This window comes from Babylonia areolata, chromosome 1 (genome assembly GCF_041734735.1).
Source record: "Babylonia areolata isolate BAREFJ2019XMU chromosome 1, ASM4173473v1, whole genome shotgun sequence".
NCBI lineage: Eukaryota > Metazoa > Mollusca > Gastropoda > Neogastropoda > Buccinidae > Babylonia > Babylonia areolata.
Window position 1 is genome coordinate 72,596,046 of NC_134876.1, and position 18,172 is coordinate 72,614,217.

Genomic DNA, 18,172 nt, shown 5'->3' on the forward strand with positions numbered 1-18,172 from the left:
CTTTGGGGTTCTTCATCCCCCCACACTTGAACACAGTCCTCTGCAGGCAACCATCCTTATTACCATTCTCTTCTGGTTATACACAATAACAGGAAATAAATCACAATATTACCCCATCTATTCTTTTTATTATCAAAACAACAACAACAAGAAAAACAACAACAACAACAAAAAAACAATAAAAAATATTGTATATATATATATATATTTAGAGGGAGGAAGAGAGATAGAGAGAGATAGAGAGAGATATATATATATATATACAATATCTTGCTACATTTATACACATTTCTATTTACACTTATAGATGTATACTTATCCCTCAGTATACACATGTGTGTGCGCTTACGGGATAGGTTCATACGACTTTCATATTAACATGTGCAATTTTATTTCTATCTCTATTCATTGAGATTCCCTACATAGCAATAAAGACACACTTGCAATTGCGTCATTCTGTTCACATGCCCAGATCTCTCTGTGTCTACATACTGGCACTTTATTAATATGCGTATGTACATCTCTTATATATAGGTGCATACACAGATTCCTTCCCATTACGGATTATGCACACTTACCTATTTACTTGGGTATATCTGTGCACGCTACACGTTTGCTTATACAGCCGCTTATTTCTCATGACTCAATCTCTGTCATGTCGTTGGCATATTCCTCACACCTTCACTTGAGTTATTAGAAGTTTATAATCCCATTGCACATATATGTATTCATTTTCATAAAGTCATCCCTACCTTGCTTTCGGAGGACGACTGCACTCACAGACAAAACTGCCTCATTCACACCTGAATGTATGCTCCTTCACATAATCAGTAGTGGCTGGTCCTTAGGGACCCACACACACTCCCTTCCCACCCACAGGGCTAATGATGCCCTCCCTTGGTGCATGGAGGGACAAGGCAACCCAACTCATTTGCCTACAACAATCACCCACAGGGCTAGAGATGCCGTAACCTGGTACAAGGAGGGATGAGGCACTTCCAGCTTAGAGGTGTCACTCCGGACACACATGCCCTTCATTCCTTCCAAGTTTTAGCAGGCCCAAAAACTGCCCACTGGGCAGGAGACAATCACCCTAAGTCCATCTCTTCCACTCCTCACTAGTAGCAGAAGGCCTGGGAAATAACTGTTTTCCTCTACACTCGGGAGAATGGCATATTGACGAGGACGGATGCGTCTCACAAAGCACAACGAAACTGAAATGTGTATTTGTCTGTAATGAAGACTTTCATCACTGAATCACAACAGATCTCTCTGTGTAAAATTTGGACTACTTTCCCTGGAGAGAGCATGTCACCAAAGTGCAGCACAGCCTACTGACAAAAAATCTTTTCTGTTGGTAAATGTATGCTTTTCCAGAGTTTTCAGGTCACTAAGAGACTAGCATCCAGACATCCAGAAACTCAAGATCCAATGTGTGGGGTAGCAAAAATCCTAGTCCACATGGGATTTCAACCCATAAATACTTGCTTTCTTGCTGGATGCACTGTTTTTAGGCCACCTCTTCACAAACGAGTCAGAAATACAAATAACAACCCATATATGTATGTTCATGAGCAAGTGAAGAAACAGGCATGGTTATAAAACCATATATATAAATTAACTTATCAGCATGTGCTAAAATGTGCACATGATAATCCTTTTTTTTTTTTTTTGGTTGGTTTTTTTGGTGTCTAAAAGCACTTTAGTGAGCAGACGTTAAAGCAATGACCAATGTGAACACATGCAAGTGTGTGTGCACATGTGTGTGTGTGTCTACTGAACCCCAAAGCACACTTACATGGACATCATCCAGTGTCAAAGTCACAGTGTTCTCCTGCACTTCTCGGTTGGCGGCTGCCTTGCGCTTCAAGTAACTGACTTTCTGACGCCGTGACGTTGACAGCGATGATGTGGAGCTGCTAAGGCTGTCCCCAACCTCATCAGCATCACTGTCACCATCCTACATGGAACACAGCAACAACCATGTCAACCCCTTGACTTTGCTGTACCTTGATGAAATGAAATCAGTGTAGCATGTATCTGAAGGGCAATTACTAGTTTTTGTGAACTTTCTATCGGCGGAATGTGATTTTTTTCTGAATAAAAGCGATGTGATGTCAACAAGAAGTCCAAATAAACAATGATGACTGAGATCCTGACCCATGAGCTCCGTGTTACCTCAGTGAGGCAACAGCCCTTAACTGAAGAGCATCAGCAGCAGTAAAGGGGTTAAGACATCATGTTTGATTTCACACTACTGTACAAGTACAGGTATTCTGATTCACTTTCTTGCCATTACTCATTTACATTTATACTGGTGAAGAACTAAACAACAAAAAAGAAGATGTCACCTTTCTTCATGTCAATACATACACTCTAAGAGAAACAAAAGCAAATTCAGCTATGGATTTATATTCCTGGTGATTATGACTCTCAGATCATCAATCTAACTATTCAACAGAAATTAAGGAAATATGCAGATATAAATTTAACAAATAGTTCAAAACTGCAGATTTTAATAGACTAACACATTCATTTTGACCAATACATGCATCTCAGCTTACTAAACAGGGTAGGACACACTTCAAACACAAATGATCTTACGTCATAATCTGGTCCAATTTCTTCAAAGTCGTCTTCATATTTCCCAGTTAATATTTCTGAAACAAACAGAACAAAGAACTTTATACAATGCCCAAGGATATAAAAAGTATTTTTCCTCATCAAAATTATTTTCTGTTAAAGCATTCCCAGCCATACATACATATGTTAAAAACAACCATTTTAGTTGACTAGACAGTGTACCGATATATGTGACTTAGTCACATTTTTCACATTGTAACAATGCTTGACAGCTGCAGCCAATATCCCACCAATAGAACAATGAGTTTGAAGTGAGCAAGTCCACTGTGTTGTTTTGACATGAACCGAAGCCTGTGACTGAGAGCATCATCGCTAGAATATTTGGATCTGGGGAGCTTTTTCCACACAGAAACTTGGCGGTAAAAGAGTTAGAAAGAGAATGAAATGTTTGCTGACAGAACAGTGACTTATAGATGGATGAACAAAGGTGAAATTCATTCAAATCCTGATCTGTGAACTACAATGTTTCCTTCGTTACCTGGAGCTTTCAGGCGCCTGCTTCCTTCAGAAGTGTTGATGTCGACAGAAGCCAGATTCCAGTTTCTCCGCCGTTCCCTGGCTGGTGCGGTTTTAGCACGCCGCTTGCTCTGATCCGACTCCTTTTTCTGCAGGTCTTGCAATTTGACAACAGCAGGATTCCTTGATTCTGAGAGAGGCAAAAACATATTTTGTTACTCATGCCATTTTTATTTTTTCATTTGTTCTTCTTTTTCTTTTTTCTACCCAATACTGCGGGTTTGTTATTTTATTTATTTTTTTTTCCAGATGGATGGCATGGTTTCATGCTTTACTATGTTTGTGCTGTAGAAACCACTAACACTGTTACAATAAATCATACAACTTTTAACTTGTGTATCTGACGTTTTGAAGCAAGCAAAAAAAAAGAGAAAAGAAAAAGAAATAACTAGTGTAGAAATATGCTTGGTCACTAAAGTGACTTACTTTGTGTAAAAAAAAAAAAAAATTGCCACACATGCTATATTTAACAAACATGCCACCTTGACAAACCTGGTCTGTAACAGAAGCAATAAATAAATAACAATTCAAAATTCAATAGGGAAACAAAGAAAAACAAACAAAGGCATGCCAGTCTAACAAACCTGTTGCTGTTTTGACTCGAGGGCGAGAATGGGAATCATGGTTTGCAGACACATCCTGATTCGCACCATTGATGTAGATGGCAAAGCCTTTCTCTTTCCTCTCCTCTTCTACCTGTTGTTTATTTTTTTTCCTCAGCTGTTTCAGCAACCTGAGGAAATATTTGTAAAGGGACACATGAGGAGAACATTCTCCACCGATATCCATGTTTACATGAACATGTGTACACACACACACACACACATTCACACACACATACAAAGGTTGGACACAGAAAATCATGTGTGCATTGATGCACTCGGATACCATATCACAGAAAGTGAATTAAAACTTTGTGCACCAACTGAACATGAACAATACAGATATATATATATATACACACACAGCTACACACATAAAAATACAACACACGCAATAACACACGCACATAACAGACCAAAAAGCGCAGGAACATTATGACAATGAACATCTTTATAGTGTATACATCCATATTGAATTTGCTCAAAGCACTTTAGAAAAACATTTTAAGTCTCTCTCACACACACTCCTAGTACCACCACTACAAAACCCCCACCAATTCATCATCTACATATGATAACATATGCAAACACACGCATAAAATGCATTTACTCAAGAAACATGTATCTGGGGACAGATCCTATTGTCATGTTGTGTATTTATTTATTATTTTTTTTGGTGGGGGTCTGGGGGGTGGGGGATGGATGCCAGTAAGAAGGGAGTTACAATAGTTAACCTTTGACAGAACAAAAGCACAGGCTGATTGAGTGAATCACTAATGTTTTGGTTGCTTCAGTATATAAGTTATTAAGTAATGGCTGATGGAACCAAGTCTTCCCAACTCAAGATAAGCAGCTCTGCAAATGTTGAAAATGTATTGCTGAAATATCAGACTGGTCAAGAGCGATATGTTGAGGCTATGCACTGGCAGGCTCTTAAAAAATATCTGCAGGTAGTGGCCTGCACGTTTCTGCTGTTCGTGGGCAGAGTGTATTGTCAGAAGGCATGATGATGATGGTTCAACGTTACTTAGTGGAATGTTTGAGATATCAAATAACTGTTTGGTTGGTGCCATTGTGATCATTTTTTGGAAGTGAAATGTAGACTTGACTTGGTCAACAATGTCAGTCTCAATGGTTCCTGGCATATATCATATGCATATTTCACCAAAAGGGAAAAAAAGGCAAGAAAATTTTACAAAACAGAAAAATCACCTGTTCCTCTCTGACAGCAAGGTCAAATACACCTCATACTGAGGCAATACTTCCTGCTTCACTGCTCGGGCCTGAAACAAACATTTAAAAAAAAAAAAAAAAAATCAGATTTACACAATTAGTCACAACCCTTGATAGGCATCATTATTATCTTCCCCCCAAAACCTGACAAAGTATAGAAGTTATTGTCAAAATATGTGGCTTTGACATGGCAGGCTAACATTGTGACCTCAGTCTCAATACTTTCTCTTCCACTGCTATACCTGTAAATGTCTGTAATGCAGCTGTCATATTTAGTTCAGGCTACTGATGAAGAATGCAATAACTGTTCAAACAACACTTCATGGGCACACTCACGCAAAGTCAAACCTGGTTCTAAGATTGAAAAAATTGTCTTCAGCTGACAACTCTACATTACAGCAGGTAGTATCCTGCATATGTTGAATCAGAACAGACATTTCTCAACAACACTGAAATAACCAGCTGCAGAGCTGGGTCTTCTCTGATGGTTGGCATCTGGGCAGGCTGGTACTGACAGCTCCACTGACACTTAAACTGTGATACAATAAGCCTTCAACTTTAAGATACTTGTACTCCATGAAGAAAACGTGTGAAGAAACAGAAGTAGTGGCATTGTAAGAGGGTTCGAAGGACAGAACAAATGAAACCAGTACTGGCATATTTTGCTAAACAATATGCCAGGCCTAATACAGTTACAGGTAACTTGCGGGTAGGACAGGTTATTTCAGCCTCAACAGATTATCAAAATAAAACATACTGAATAAAGTAAGGTGCTAAGCTAAACTGCCTACCCTACTGGATCCATTTTTGATTTTAATATTGATCCACTCTGTTGCTCCATTAACTTATAAAACCCTGCACCCAAGCACTGCTCTGGCAATGAAATTTGTTTCATTAAAAAGGTTTCCATGTTCTTACACATGTAGTTATATATAAACCACTAGCAAAGGGAATTAACTTCTACAGTATTTTTGGCTGTGTTCACATGTGTCAATATGGAAGAAATAGCAGTCGATTTCAGGATATCTTCTGCGTGTTTCTGCATCAGTTTGACAGGGAAGCTGCTGAGGCTCGAAACTCCCAGGGTTGAAGAGCTTGAAGTTGATTATAATTCAAACTGCCACAAAGATATCTATGTCTTAAGTAACACTTACATTGATAGGCATTTCCTGACTGGGTTTTTCTTGGTCCCACTTTTTTCTGTGTTTGGATGTAGAACCTGAAATATAAATAAAAAATAATGGACAATATCTACTTTTTTATATTTAAAACTAGATGTTGGTCAGTATAAAATCTGCTAATATTAACACACACACACACACACACACACACACAATACCTGATGAATTGAAGCATGGAGTTAAGGAACATGGGGGAAGGGGGAAAAAGAAGGGGATGTGGAAAGGAAATTAATTATAGGGAGAGTACAGAAAATTAGACATAAAATAAAAGATAAATTCTGGCAAACACACACTGGCATTGCACATTTGTGAGAATGTATCTAAAATGAAAATTCTCTGACATACAAAAAATTGCAGTATCAGTTAATGTTGCCTTATTATTATTATCATTTTCCCTATAACTGTATCAAAGATTCAATGTCCACAGTCTAAAATGCATGAATATATATATATATATATATATATATATATATGTGTGTGTGTGTGTGTGTGTGTGTGTGTGTGTGTGTGTGTGACTGTGCAGTGGCCAAATGGTTAGAGTTCTGGTTTTTCATCCAAGATTCCTGAGTTTGATCCCTGGCACATGTGGTGAGTCAAGGGTAATTTTCCAATCTCAAATGTGCAGACCTGCTTGTGCCTGAACCCCCTTTGTGTGTGCACACATGAAGAAGATCAAATACCCATGCTAATGATCCTGTAATCCATGTCAGCATAACGTGGGTTTTGAAACAATACCATACACAGCTTGTGTGTGTGTGTGTGTGTGTGTGTGTGTGTGTGTGTATGTGTATGTGTGTGTGTGTGTGTGTGTGTGTGTGCATGCACAGTAAGAAAATGATAAGCGCCCAAAGGTAGCTCTCAGCTCTATCCATGTAGGCAGCCTGTTCTGCAAATGTCTCCATGTTTGTAAAGTGCTTAAAGCTTGGTTTCTCAATGAGAAGACGTGCTTTATGACTGACTGTCCATGTGGCATAAGTATCCATGTAATAATCTCATCTAGACAGCTTCAAGTGTTGTGTGGCTTGGTAGAAAAAAACTGAATATTCTAGTTTTGATTCTCCTCCCCAAGCCTACCACCCCATCCCTTTGTGCATGTGATGTACATAAAAATAAGTGTGTGTGTCTGTGACTGACAATAGTGATGTGTGTACGTTTGCACGTGTGTGTGTGTGTGTGTGTGTGTGTGTGTGTGTGTATTTGCTTGTGAATGTGTGTCTTCATAATTGTAAATGTATCATCTGTGTATGCATACAAATTATATCTAACTGATATCAATAATAGATGCACTCTTCCTATCATCAGTTTGGCCATTTATATGCAGAATGTGGTTAAAACAAGAAAAGAAAAAATATCAAGTTAAAATCATGGTCGCTTGGCACGACAGCATGAACCTTTCCTTTCCTTTGATAAAAAGAAAGAAAAAAAAAGTGGGTAAGTTAATGTTGAATGGGTCCAAAACGGTTTCTCGGCAACATAAGCTGTGCTGTATAAGTGTATATGTGCACAAGCATAATTAAAAAAAAAAATTTTAATGTGCGCATATGTATGAAGATGTGTTTGTGTGTTTGTGTTCCCTGGACAGTGCCGCTACATGATCAAAACCGAGCAACCTACCGAACAAGAAGTTGAAGGCGAGCGCTTTGTCAGGCAAGAAAATCAATGTCACGATCTCACCATATCGACATTTAGAAACAATAGCTTAAAGCAAAGAATTACGGACAATTTTCCTGAATATGTCAAACTGATTTGTTAAGATCTCTCGATGTTCCGACTCAGTCTTCTCAAGTACTAGTGGACGTTCGCCACTAAAATCTGGTACCAGACGTGACATGTCTTGCATGTTCGTTTATCAGCGGTCTCAATGACAACAAAAGCAAAACAGAAGGCAAATCCTTGCTGATTAAAGATGTTGTGACTTACGTGGCCCATCCATCTCAATATCGTATTTTTGGTTCACACAAGTTTACATTTTGTGGTGCTTGGAACACATGGATACACTGTACACAAACTGTGGAAAAGAGCGGACATTCCAAAGCAATCAGAGGGTCATCGGGCATGCGCAGTGTCTTTGAAGAATTACTGGATCGGAAAGGTCACGAAGCTTTCAGTTTCAGTTTCAAGGAAGTGTGAAAGCGTACGGGCTGATCCTTATATGCGAAAGCAACTGTTTGCAATGAAATCGCTGACAGCTAACTGTAACATTAAATTAGACTTACTTGTAAACTGACGTTTGATGAGACTTCTACCTCACGAAAGGACACTCCTCGGTTTTGAGTTTGGCACGTGCGTACTTGTTTATTTGCAAAACAAAACAAAACAAAACAAACAAAAAAACAACAACCCCAAAACAAAAACAACAACAACAACAACAAAAAACAAAAAAAAACAACAACAAAAAAACACACAAAAAAACAACTACAGCAACAACACCAACAAAACAAACAAACAAACAAACAAACAACAACAACAACAACAACAAACCCACAAAAAACAAAACAAAACAAAACAACAACAATAACAACAACAACGAAACAAAACAAAAAAAAATCCACCTCGAACAGGCAACTGCTGGTTTTGAGTGTGATAACTTCATGATAATATTATAATAATCGTCGGAGCAACACTGCCGATGCCGCAGTGATAGCCACAAAGAGAGAGACCGTGACAGCGAGACACACACACACACACACACACACACACAGAGAGAGAGAGAGAACACTGAAATGTTTAATGTCATTAGCTGTAAAGCTCTAGTGACACAGTAGGTAGAAATCATAACAAAATGGTGCTAACTGAACAAATAAAATGGAACAGAAAAGAAAAACATAATCACTGAAATGAACTAAACTACTAAGGTATAAGCGGCACTTGGTACTTTGTCATTTGCCTAAAAAGTCTATATGGCAGGCGGGTACTGTGCCCCCCCCCCCCCCCCTCGACCCCCCGCCCCCTCCAGTCGTTCGTCTCCAAGGTTTGAACAGTACACAGGAAACAAAGTACATATAATCCGTATAATAGTTATCTAAGCATGTGACATCGACACACATATCAATACGAACACATAACAAATTACATATAAAACATATAATGATTACTTAAAGCGTGTAACACCGAAACACGTCATCAATACGAACACATCAAAAAAATACATTGTCGAAATTGACCATCCAAATGTAACCCATCATTTTTGTTCGTATGCTCTATTTTCCCTCATACAAACCATTCTAAGTTTTTGATTGATTAATGAGTATTTGGACCGATAGTAGACATTTTACGTATATTTACTGTCTCGGATACATATTTTGCTAGTGAGAGCATATGTCTTCATTTTCTGTCATCAGTATGCCGAACAAATCTTTTCTCTGCACTGGAGCTGTATTGAAAAGGGTACAGTTTTTTTTCGCAGTTCTTCGTATCTTTGGCAGTTAAATATGAAATGGTTTTCATCTTCCGTGCTTTCGCCACACATTGGGCAAGGGGATGCTACGTCTCAGTGAATCGAACTATCCGACTTTAGCTGGCATTCAGTCCAAGTGCTCTCCGCAATCTGAGCCTCGCAAAACAGATTCTATCAGATGCCGCTTGTTTGTTACGATCTTGATATATTTCTCTGTATACACATATACACATACACACACATATATATATACATACATATACGCACATACATACATGATCATGCAATTACAAATGGATATGTACGGGATGCGGTGTCAAGATTAACACAAGTCATTGTTCTAATTCCTATTCAACAAGTACAGTTAAGGCATAAGTGGCATAGAATCCGGACTGAAACTGGCTCCTAACGAAACACATTAAAACCTTCTTTAATGAACTTAGCAAAATTTAGTAACTTTTTCTTACTACTAATAGACATCAATGTTGCATATTTGTGGAAGTTGGGACGTGTTCTGTAATACTTAGGTAAATACTGATTGCGGAGATTTTGAATTGCAGGACATTCCGTGACAAAGTGGTATTCGTCACCCACTCGATTCATGTCACAAAGATGACACAATCTTGCTTCTTGTGGTATGTTCATGTATCTCCCTTTCTCAATTGGTAGTTTGTGATTACTTGTTCTGAGTTTCAACATTGGGATGCAAAAGCACAATGGCAAAATGTCTAGATAATTTTCAAAAGCTATTTGGCTTTTATATAGACTGTAGTTATTGGCTTTTGTAGAGTTACGACAAGTTTCTACCCATTTTTGTGTATAGCTATCTTTAAGTCCTTGGGTCAGATTGTTTATCAGCCATGTGGTTGATACAGATTGTGGATAGTACCACACAAAAGACAGTCCATTTTCATCTAGAATCTGTTTGATTTTAAGTAACCAGTCATTTTTGTGTATTTGTAAATTAAAGCATTCAGTTAATGTGTTCAGCATGCGAGAGGAGAATTTTTTTTACTAGTCAGTGTGTCAATGGACAATTTGTGCCAGAATTTGTGTGTGTGTGAGAGAGAGAGAGAGAGAGAGAGAGAGAGAGAGAGAGAGAGAGAGAGAGAGAGAGAGAGAGAATATAAGGGAAACAACTCAGAAATTACCGAGAGCAAAGAAATTCATTGACTTATTTGCATGTTGTTTCCCGTAAAATTTGGTTGCTCAATCTGCGTCTGAACTTGAGAAACAGTTTTCACTCGTGTCAGTGCAGTCCGATCATCCTGTATATGACACTGGACTATTTCCCCCCTTCACTATCCTCCTCCTGTTCTCTCTTCTCAAGTGACGCCCCCAACCCCTCCCTCTCCTTTTTACTTCAACAGACGAGCGAATTCAGTGTGAAGTTCTGAACGGAAACGTGGCGGTAGACCTTCGAGTCCATCGTCCCCTGTGTGTGTGTGTGTGTGTGTGTGTGTGTGTGTGTGTGTGTGTGTGTGTGTGTGTGTGTGTGTGTGTGTGTGTGTGTGTGTGTGTGTCTGTGTGTGTGTGTGTGTGTGTGTGTGTGTGTGTGTGTGTCTGTGTGTGTGTGTGTGTGTGTGTGTGTGCCGACAAAGGCATACACTTCCCAACATTTATGACTGCATCACTGGCCTCGCACCCGACATAAGACGGCGAAGATAAGAAGATGACCGACAGATAAGAAGAGTACTAAGCACGAGCACACACAAAGACAAGTGAACACACACACACACGCTCGCACATACCGTGCACACACACACACGCACATGCACACACGCACATGCACACACACTGGCACACATGCACACACACACACACACACACACACACACACACACACACACACACACACACACACACACACACAGAAGACTGTGCATAAACTCACGGCTCAGAAAGACAACACACACACATACACACACACGCACGCACATGGACACACACACACACATACACACACACACACACACACACAGAGTAGAAGACTATACACACGCTCACTCAGAAAGACAACACACACACACACACACACAAACACACACACACACACACAGACATGCACACACACACACATACACACACACTTACGCACACACACACATATGCACACACACGCTCGCGCGCACACACACACAGGGTGTAGAAGCACAAGCTCACTCATAAAGATACCCCCCCCAAAAAAAAACACACACACACACACGCTAACACACTAACACAATAATTCACCAACACACACACTAACACACAGAGACACATACACAAACACACATACATTCATACGAACAGACGCACACACACACACACACACACACACACACACGCGCGCGCGCGCGCGCGCACACACACACACACACATAGAGACACACACCAACACACTAGCACACACACTAACACACAGAGACAAGTACACATACACAAACGCACACGGACACACAGACACACATACACACACGTACACACAGACACAGACAGACAGACAGACAGACAGACAGACAGACACACACACACACACACACACACACACAGATCTAAAGCGAAACTTAAGCACTCACTGGTTCAGTCAATGCTTCCCTGTGCTTGCGAAACATGGACTCTCACTGCCGACCTCCAGAAGAAGATCCAAGCCATGGAAATGAGATCCTTCCGAAAGCTACTAGGCATCTCATTCACTGAGCACGTCACGAACACTGTGGTCCGCCAGAAGATCATCCAAGCCATTGGACTCCACGATGACCTCCTAACCGTTATCATGAGTAGGAGGATCAAATGGTACGGACACGTCATAAAATCGGACGGGTTCGCAAAAACCATTATGTACGGCACCGTACCAGGCAGCAGGAAGACACGTAGGCAAAAGAAAATATGGTAGGACAACACCAAAGAATGGACAGGCCTGAATTTCCCAGATTCCCATAGAGATGCGAGAGACAGGAACCGATGGAGAGAACATGTCTGGAAATCATCTGCGGTGTCCCGACGACCCTCCACTGCGTTATGAGATGAGTGAGGTGATGTGATGTGAGAATTCAGTGTCGCAAATTGACGGACATGCCTTTTCAACTTCACTTCCGAAAGGGTTGCTTGGTACGGCATCACATGTATTGAATCAGTTTCAGTTCCTCAATGAGGCGTCACAAGAGCATTTGTTTCCATGCGACAGTTAAGGATATAATATTTTACTGTGAGTTGATGATACCTTACCTGCACGAAAGTGTGTCTTCACAAATCGCTGGGAACGTTGATGTTTTCGACCTTTTTACATGTATCATTAGTTGCTTCTCTTGTCAAATAAGCGACTTCTCTTTTACGAAGTCCATTAAGAAGGCTACTTTTCTAGACTTGTATTTCTGATTATTTCAACTATTCACCTTTGATTTCACCTTCCATCTACCCTGTTTCCCCCGACTATCCTGTTTTCAGACTATCATCGAATTCTTTACGGACAACATATTGCTCTAAAGTCAAGTGTATATGATTAAGTAATGTGACAACTATGCATGTGTCCATTAAGTAATTTTCTATAACTGTATTTAGATACTTGTTTCAAATTTCACCCCTTATACACCCGGTTTCCCTCAACTCACCATTCACCCCCTCCCCCTCCTCTTCTAAACGATGATACTCAAATGTGAACATTAATATTCAAACAAAATGTCTTCAATCACCGATATGTGAGACAGGACATTAAACAAAATTCCTCCTCCTTCCCCAGACTCACCATTCAACCACTCCTTTCCTATCTTTTATTAGTTTTAAATTATAACATCCAAACGTGAAAATAATGCTCAGTTTTAACAAAATGTCTACAATCACCAGTGTGAGCAATGGGACAATAAATTTCCTCCTCACTGCATTGGACAAATCCATATACCTGTATAATTGTGCACCTATCAATGCCTGTGGATTTTTTCTCCGTAACTTTGCCAGAGGTTACAATTATTTTGCCATGTGTTCTGTTTCAGTGTGTCAAGTGCGTTCTGCACACGGACCTCGGTTTATCGTCTCATTCGAATGATTATATGCTCACTTTGGTTTTCCAGTCAAACTTGGGAGAAAGGGCGAGACAAAGATTCGAACCCGAATATTCACGGACACTGCAATGGCAGAAAAGCGTCTTTATCATCCTGCTACTTTCCTCCTCATGAGTGTGTAGTCCACATCGTTCATCAAAAATGCTTTCAAGTTTTCGTAATACATCACTGCGTGCAGGAGACACGTTCCTATTATTGTCTTTCATTTAAACGTGAAACCTGCCCGCATTTGGGAGATATGCTGACATTCTTTGCATCTTGCTCTCTGTTGAAGATGAGTGAGTGTGTTTTGGACGGCGGGGGAAACACACACACACACACACTGACTGACTGACTGAAACCATTTATTGTCAGATTAACTGTTTGTTGTACTGACATTTTCGCAACCATTTGAATAAAATATTAACTGAGCAACACAAGGAAATTCTGATTTGAGGAAGGTATGATTTAAAAAACAAAAAAAAAACCAAACCAAAACAAAACAAAACAAAACAAACAAACAAAAAAAACACACAAACAAACAAACAAACATATTTAACAAATCAAGGTACCAAATTTCATTAATATCATTATCTCCAAAAAATATTCTAACGCACCCACATACTCACATACGTTTCTCCCCCACCCTCTCTCTACATACATCCATGCATGCACACAAATGCCCATTATAATTCCCCTACCTCATTCCCCTGCCCACTCACACACACACACACACACACACACACACACACACACACACACACACACACACACACACACACACACACACACACACATACACACACACACACTGTCTCTCACTCTTTCTCATCAAATTAAGGTTTCGTAATGTAATCAAGACGACATATTACATGTTAGGGTCGAACAGTTCCACTAGTTAGAATAATGGGAACTTTGCTCTACAAGTAAATCTGACGCTATCACCCAAAACGAAACACTACTTTGGATTAAATAAAACAGAGGGGAACCTCTGCAACAGAAAGGGGATGAAACAAATTAGAAAAACCGACCAATTGGATGGCTTTTAATTAGGTCAACTGCGGTTTTTGTCAGAGACCAACCATTTTCTTTGCTAGGGTGAAAAACGCTGGACATGACTAATGGAAGATTAAAGGATGTAATCATATCATGAAGGGGTTTGAAATGTAAATGTGTATCTGGACATTCGAGCAAAAAATGTGGGATGTCAAGGGTCTTACCACAAATACATAGTGGTGACGGTTTCAAAAATCTGCATAACCATGCATTAGTTCTTAGCCTGTGTGTCAAGTTTCTTTCTACACACACACACACACACACACACACACACACACACACACACACACACACACACACGCACAGATCAACAGAAAATCAGAGACAATGGCAGCTACAACAGCACCATCGGAGCGGTGGTGGCCTCGTGGTATTGCGCCCGACTGGGAAGCAAAATAATGTCCAGCGGTTCGTGTTCAAAACACGGATTGATATTTTTATCGTGAAACAAATACGCTTGCAGACAGCACTCTGCCTAGGGAGAGCTGCTCGTATTTCACATAGACTAATCTGTTGTGGCAAAAAGCAATACAATACAATACAATACAATACAAAAAAAAACACCAACAACAACCCCCCCCCCCCAATAAACAACAACAACAACAAAAACCAAAAACAACAACAAACAAACAAACAAACAAAAAAACAATAAAAAACCACACACACACACACAGAGCAAACTTTTAACATAAAAGCAACACGGATTTTGAAAACGAGACAGTCAAGTGAAAAAGTAAATACGAATACCAAAACAACAACAACAACAACGACGACGACGACGACGACGAAACTACAACAAACAACGCGCGCGCGAACACACACACACACACACACACACACACACACACACACACACACACACGCACGCACGCACGCACACAACTGAAGGCAAAGACCACTTCACCACCACCCTTTCATCTTTCCTGCTTGTGACATGAACCAACAACGATGCTATCATCATGCTAGAAACGGTCTTTACTGGCACTGACACACATTGCTACGATCCTGGAAACGATAAGGCATTATCTCCCGTGATCGATTGCGATCCTCTGCCGCTGTGGGGGTGTGGGGAGCGATGGGGAATCTGGCTGTGGACACACTCTCCCTGTGTCTCTGTCTGTCTGTCCCCCTCACTCTCTCCGACAAAGCCTCAGTTATTTATGTGTTTGGTGAAGGCCTGTTTGACCGACCACTCGTGCTACAATCACTATCAAGATCCGCGTGTCGAGCACACACTCCCGCCATTATTCTGTTTGCTTCATTGTGTCAAGTTGCTTTGATCAGCGTGTAAGCCCTGAGGGGAAACGCACCGAAATGCTAGCTCTGTCCTCCCTTTTTTGGTCTTTTTTTCATGATTCATATTCATTTTTCTCTAGTCCACCTCATCCTTATTTTTCAATTAAAAATAAGAACAATGCATTACTCTTGTTGCTGTGGTTCTTAATGATTTGTTGGTTTCAATGGCCGAAATCTTAAATATATCTGATTTCAGAAAAAAATATGAGTCGCGGGTTCCAATCGCGGAGAAGGCATTTTTCCGATCTTCCAAGTTAACTGCTAGTTCTGGGGTTCTGCTATTTGGCGTGTACATCCATGCAGAAGACTAAAATACGCAGATTAAAGATCTCACTGGAAGTCTGTGTTTTTCGTTGTGTTGATAGTTGGCCGCTAGTCCAGGAGAGGTTTGACTTGAATGCAGCGTGATGACGCCAGCAACCAAACCCCAGCCACAGGTACAAGGCCCCGCTTGTGCTCTCCATCCTTCCATAGGCATGTGAGTCATGAACGTGGGCGACAGAACTGCAGAGGAAAACCCAAGTTGTCGGGATGAGATATTCCAGACGACTTCTCAGATTATCCTATACTGACCACATAAAAAATGAACTGCGCGTAAGAGTCACACACAACTTGAAACTCTATGAAGACCTATACCACCAAAACCATCCTCAGGGAACGGTTCAGGGGAAGAAGAGACGAGGAAGACAAAGAACATCACGGACAATACATCACTGAATAGACTGGACGGAGCCTTGATCAAACCCAGGCTCTAGCACGTAACCGTGGGAGATGGAAGCTTGTCGTGAGGCGTCCTGTTCCACCATGCCGTGCCCTGGCGGCTCTGGCTAGGGTTATGGGAGCAGAGAGCAGTAAGTCAGTCAGTCTTATGTGGCATGTACTTGGGAAGAAAAGGCCAAGGGAGTAAAACCTGGACTGACTGAATCTGCTCCTGTTGCGGCTGCTGCGATTCAGCTACTGCTACCGTTGTGGTAATCACGCAAAAACAAGTAATAAACAGACTGCAGACTGCTCGTTAGTGATTATCTCTGCACAGCATTCAGACTTGTCAAATAACCACCAAGACAAACTAAAAACAAATTATGCCAATGTCAGTTGGTGATATGTATTGTGTGTTCGTCGCTATGGCCCTCCCTTACTCTCGCCCTCTTACCCTCTTCTCTGTCTTCTGTCCTTTTTTACGCCTCTCTGTCTTTGCCTGTCTGTCTGTCTCTCTCACACATCTGTTGACAAGCGTATTATCGGCGTGACAAACACTAGTACGTGCGCACACCACACATTGCCCCTTACCCTCTTCTCTGTCTTCTATCCCTTTTCTCTGTCTGTCTGTCTGTCTCTCTCACATATACACACACAAATCAGTACACAAGCATATGGGCGTGACAAACTCCAATATGTGCGCGCACCACACACACACACACACACAGAGACACAGACACACACACACAGACACACACACAGACACACACACACACACACACACACACACACACACACTCCACACAAACACAAGCAAGCAGTGAAAGAAACTTGCACATAAACACTAATGCAAATTCAAGCATGCATGTTGTTGTTCAAATGCATCTGAGTTCATCACTGTCTTTTCCAACGTTTTTCATATTCTCACCTTAACCCAACAGGCCTCCCCAACCCCACAAGGGAACACACACACACACACACACACACACACACTGAAATCATGCCCCGCCCCCCCCAATCCCCCACCAACTCCCCCAAAGCCTCGCCCCTTCCCACCATCCCCATACTAAAAGCATCCACAAAACACGCACCATCATGCACTCACGACTTTACAGAAAAACCCAATTTCACACTTCCAGACACATCCGGAAATGAACGATTTCACGTGCAGAAGCGGCGGAAGCGAACAGCTGACAACAGCTCCCTGTTTCACTGTCACTTCATCTTCAGTCGCCACTCAACCATGTGCCCAGATAGCGGCCTTCCGGTTAGCCAGGAAATGGAACTGTTGGCCTCCCTTAGAGCAGAACCACGGCTTCATCTGGAACAATAACTTTACAGGCCTGGACGTTGGACATCTCTGTTGAAAGCCTGGGTCGTGTGGCCCACATCAGTGGTGTACACACTACTGGAACTGACGCTGTTTCTGTCAGTTTTGTTCTGACAATATGATGGAAAATGTCGTTGTGTTGGTGGCAGTGTTTTGTGGGTGTGGTTCATTTTGATTCTTTTTTTGTTGCGCGCGCGCACACA

General features: G+C 41.0%; 1 protein-coding gene across 1 annotated transcript in view; it reads right to left on the minus strand.

The window, feature by feature from the left end:
- Positions 1-8,230, minus strand: part of LOC143287145 (katanin-interacting protein-like) — a 51,175-nt gene extending 42,945 nt beyond the window's left edge. Inside the window, 7 exon segments of the mRNA XM_076595093.1 lie at positions 1,799-1,960; positions 2,605-2,660; positions 3,122-3,289; positions 3,744-3,892; positions 4,974-5,044; positions 6,149-6,213; positions 8,096-8,230. Coding sequence (XP_076451208.1) covers positions 1,799-1,960; positions 2,605-2,660; positions 3,122-3,289; positions 3,744-3,892; positions 4,974-5,044; positions 6,149-6,213; positions 8,096-8,108 — 684 coding nt within the window. The 5' untranslated portion in view covers positions 8,109-8,230.
- Positions 8,231-18,172: the final 9,942 nt, after the last annotated feature.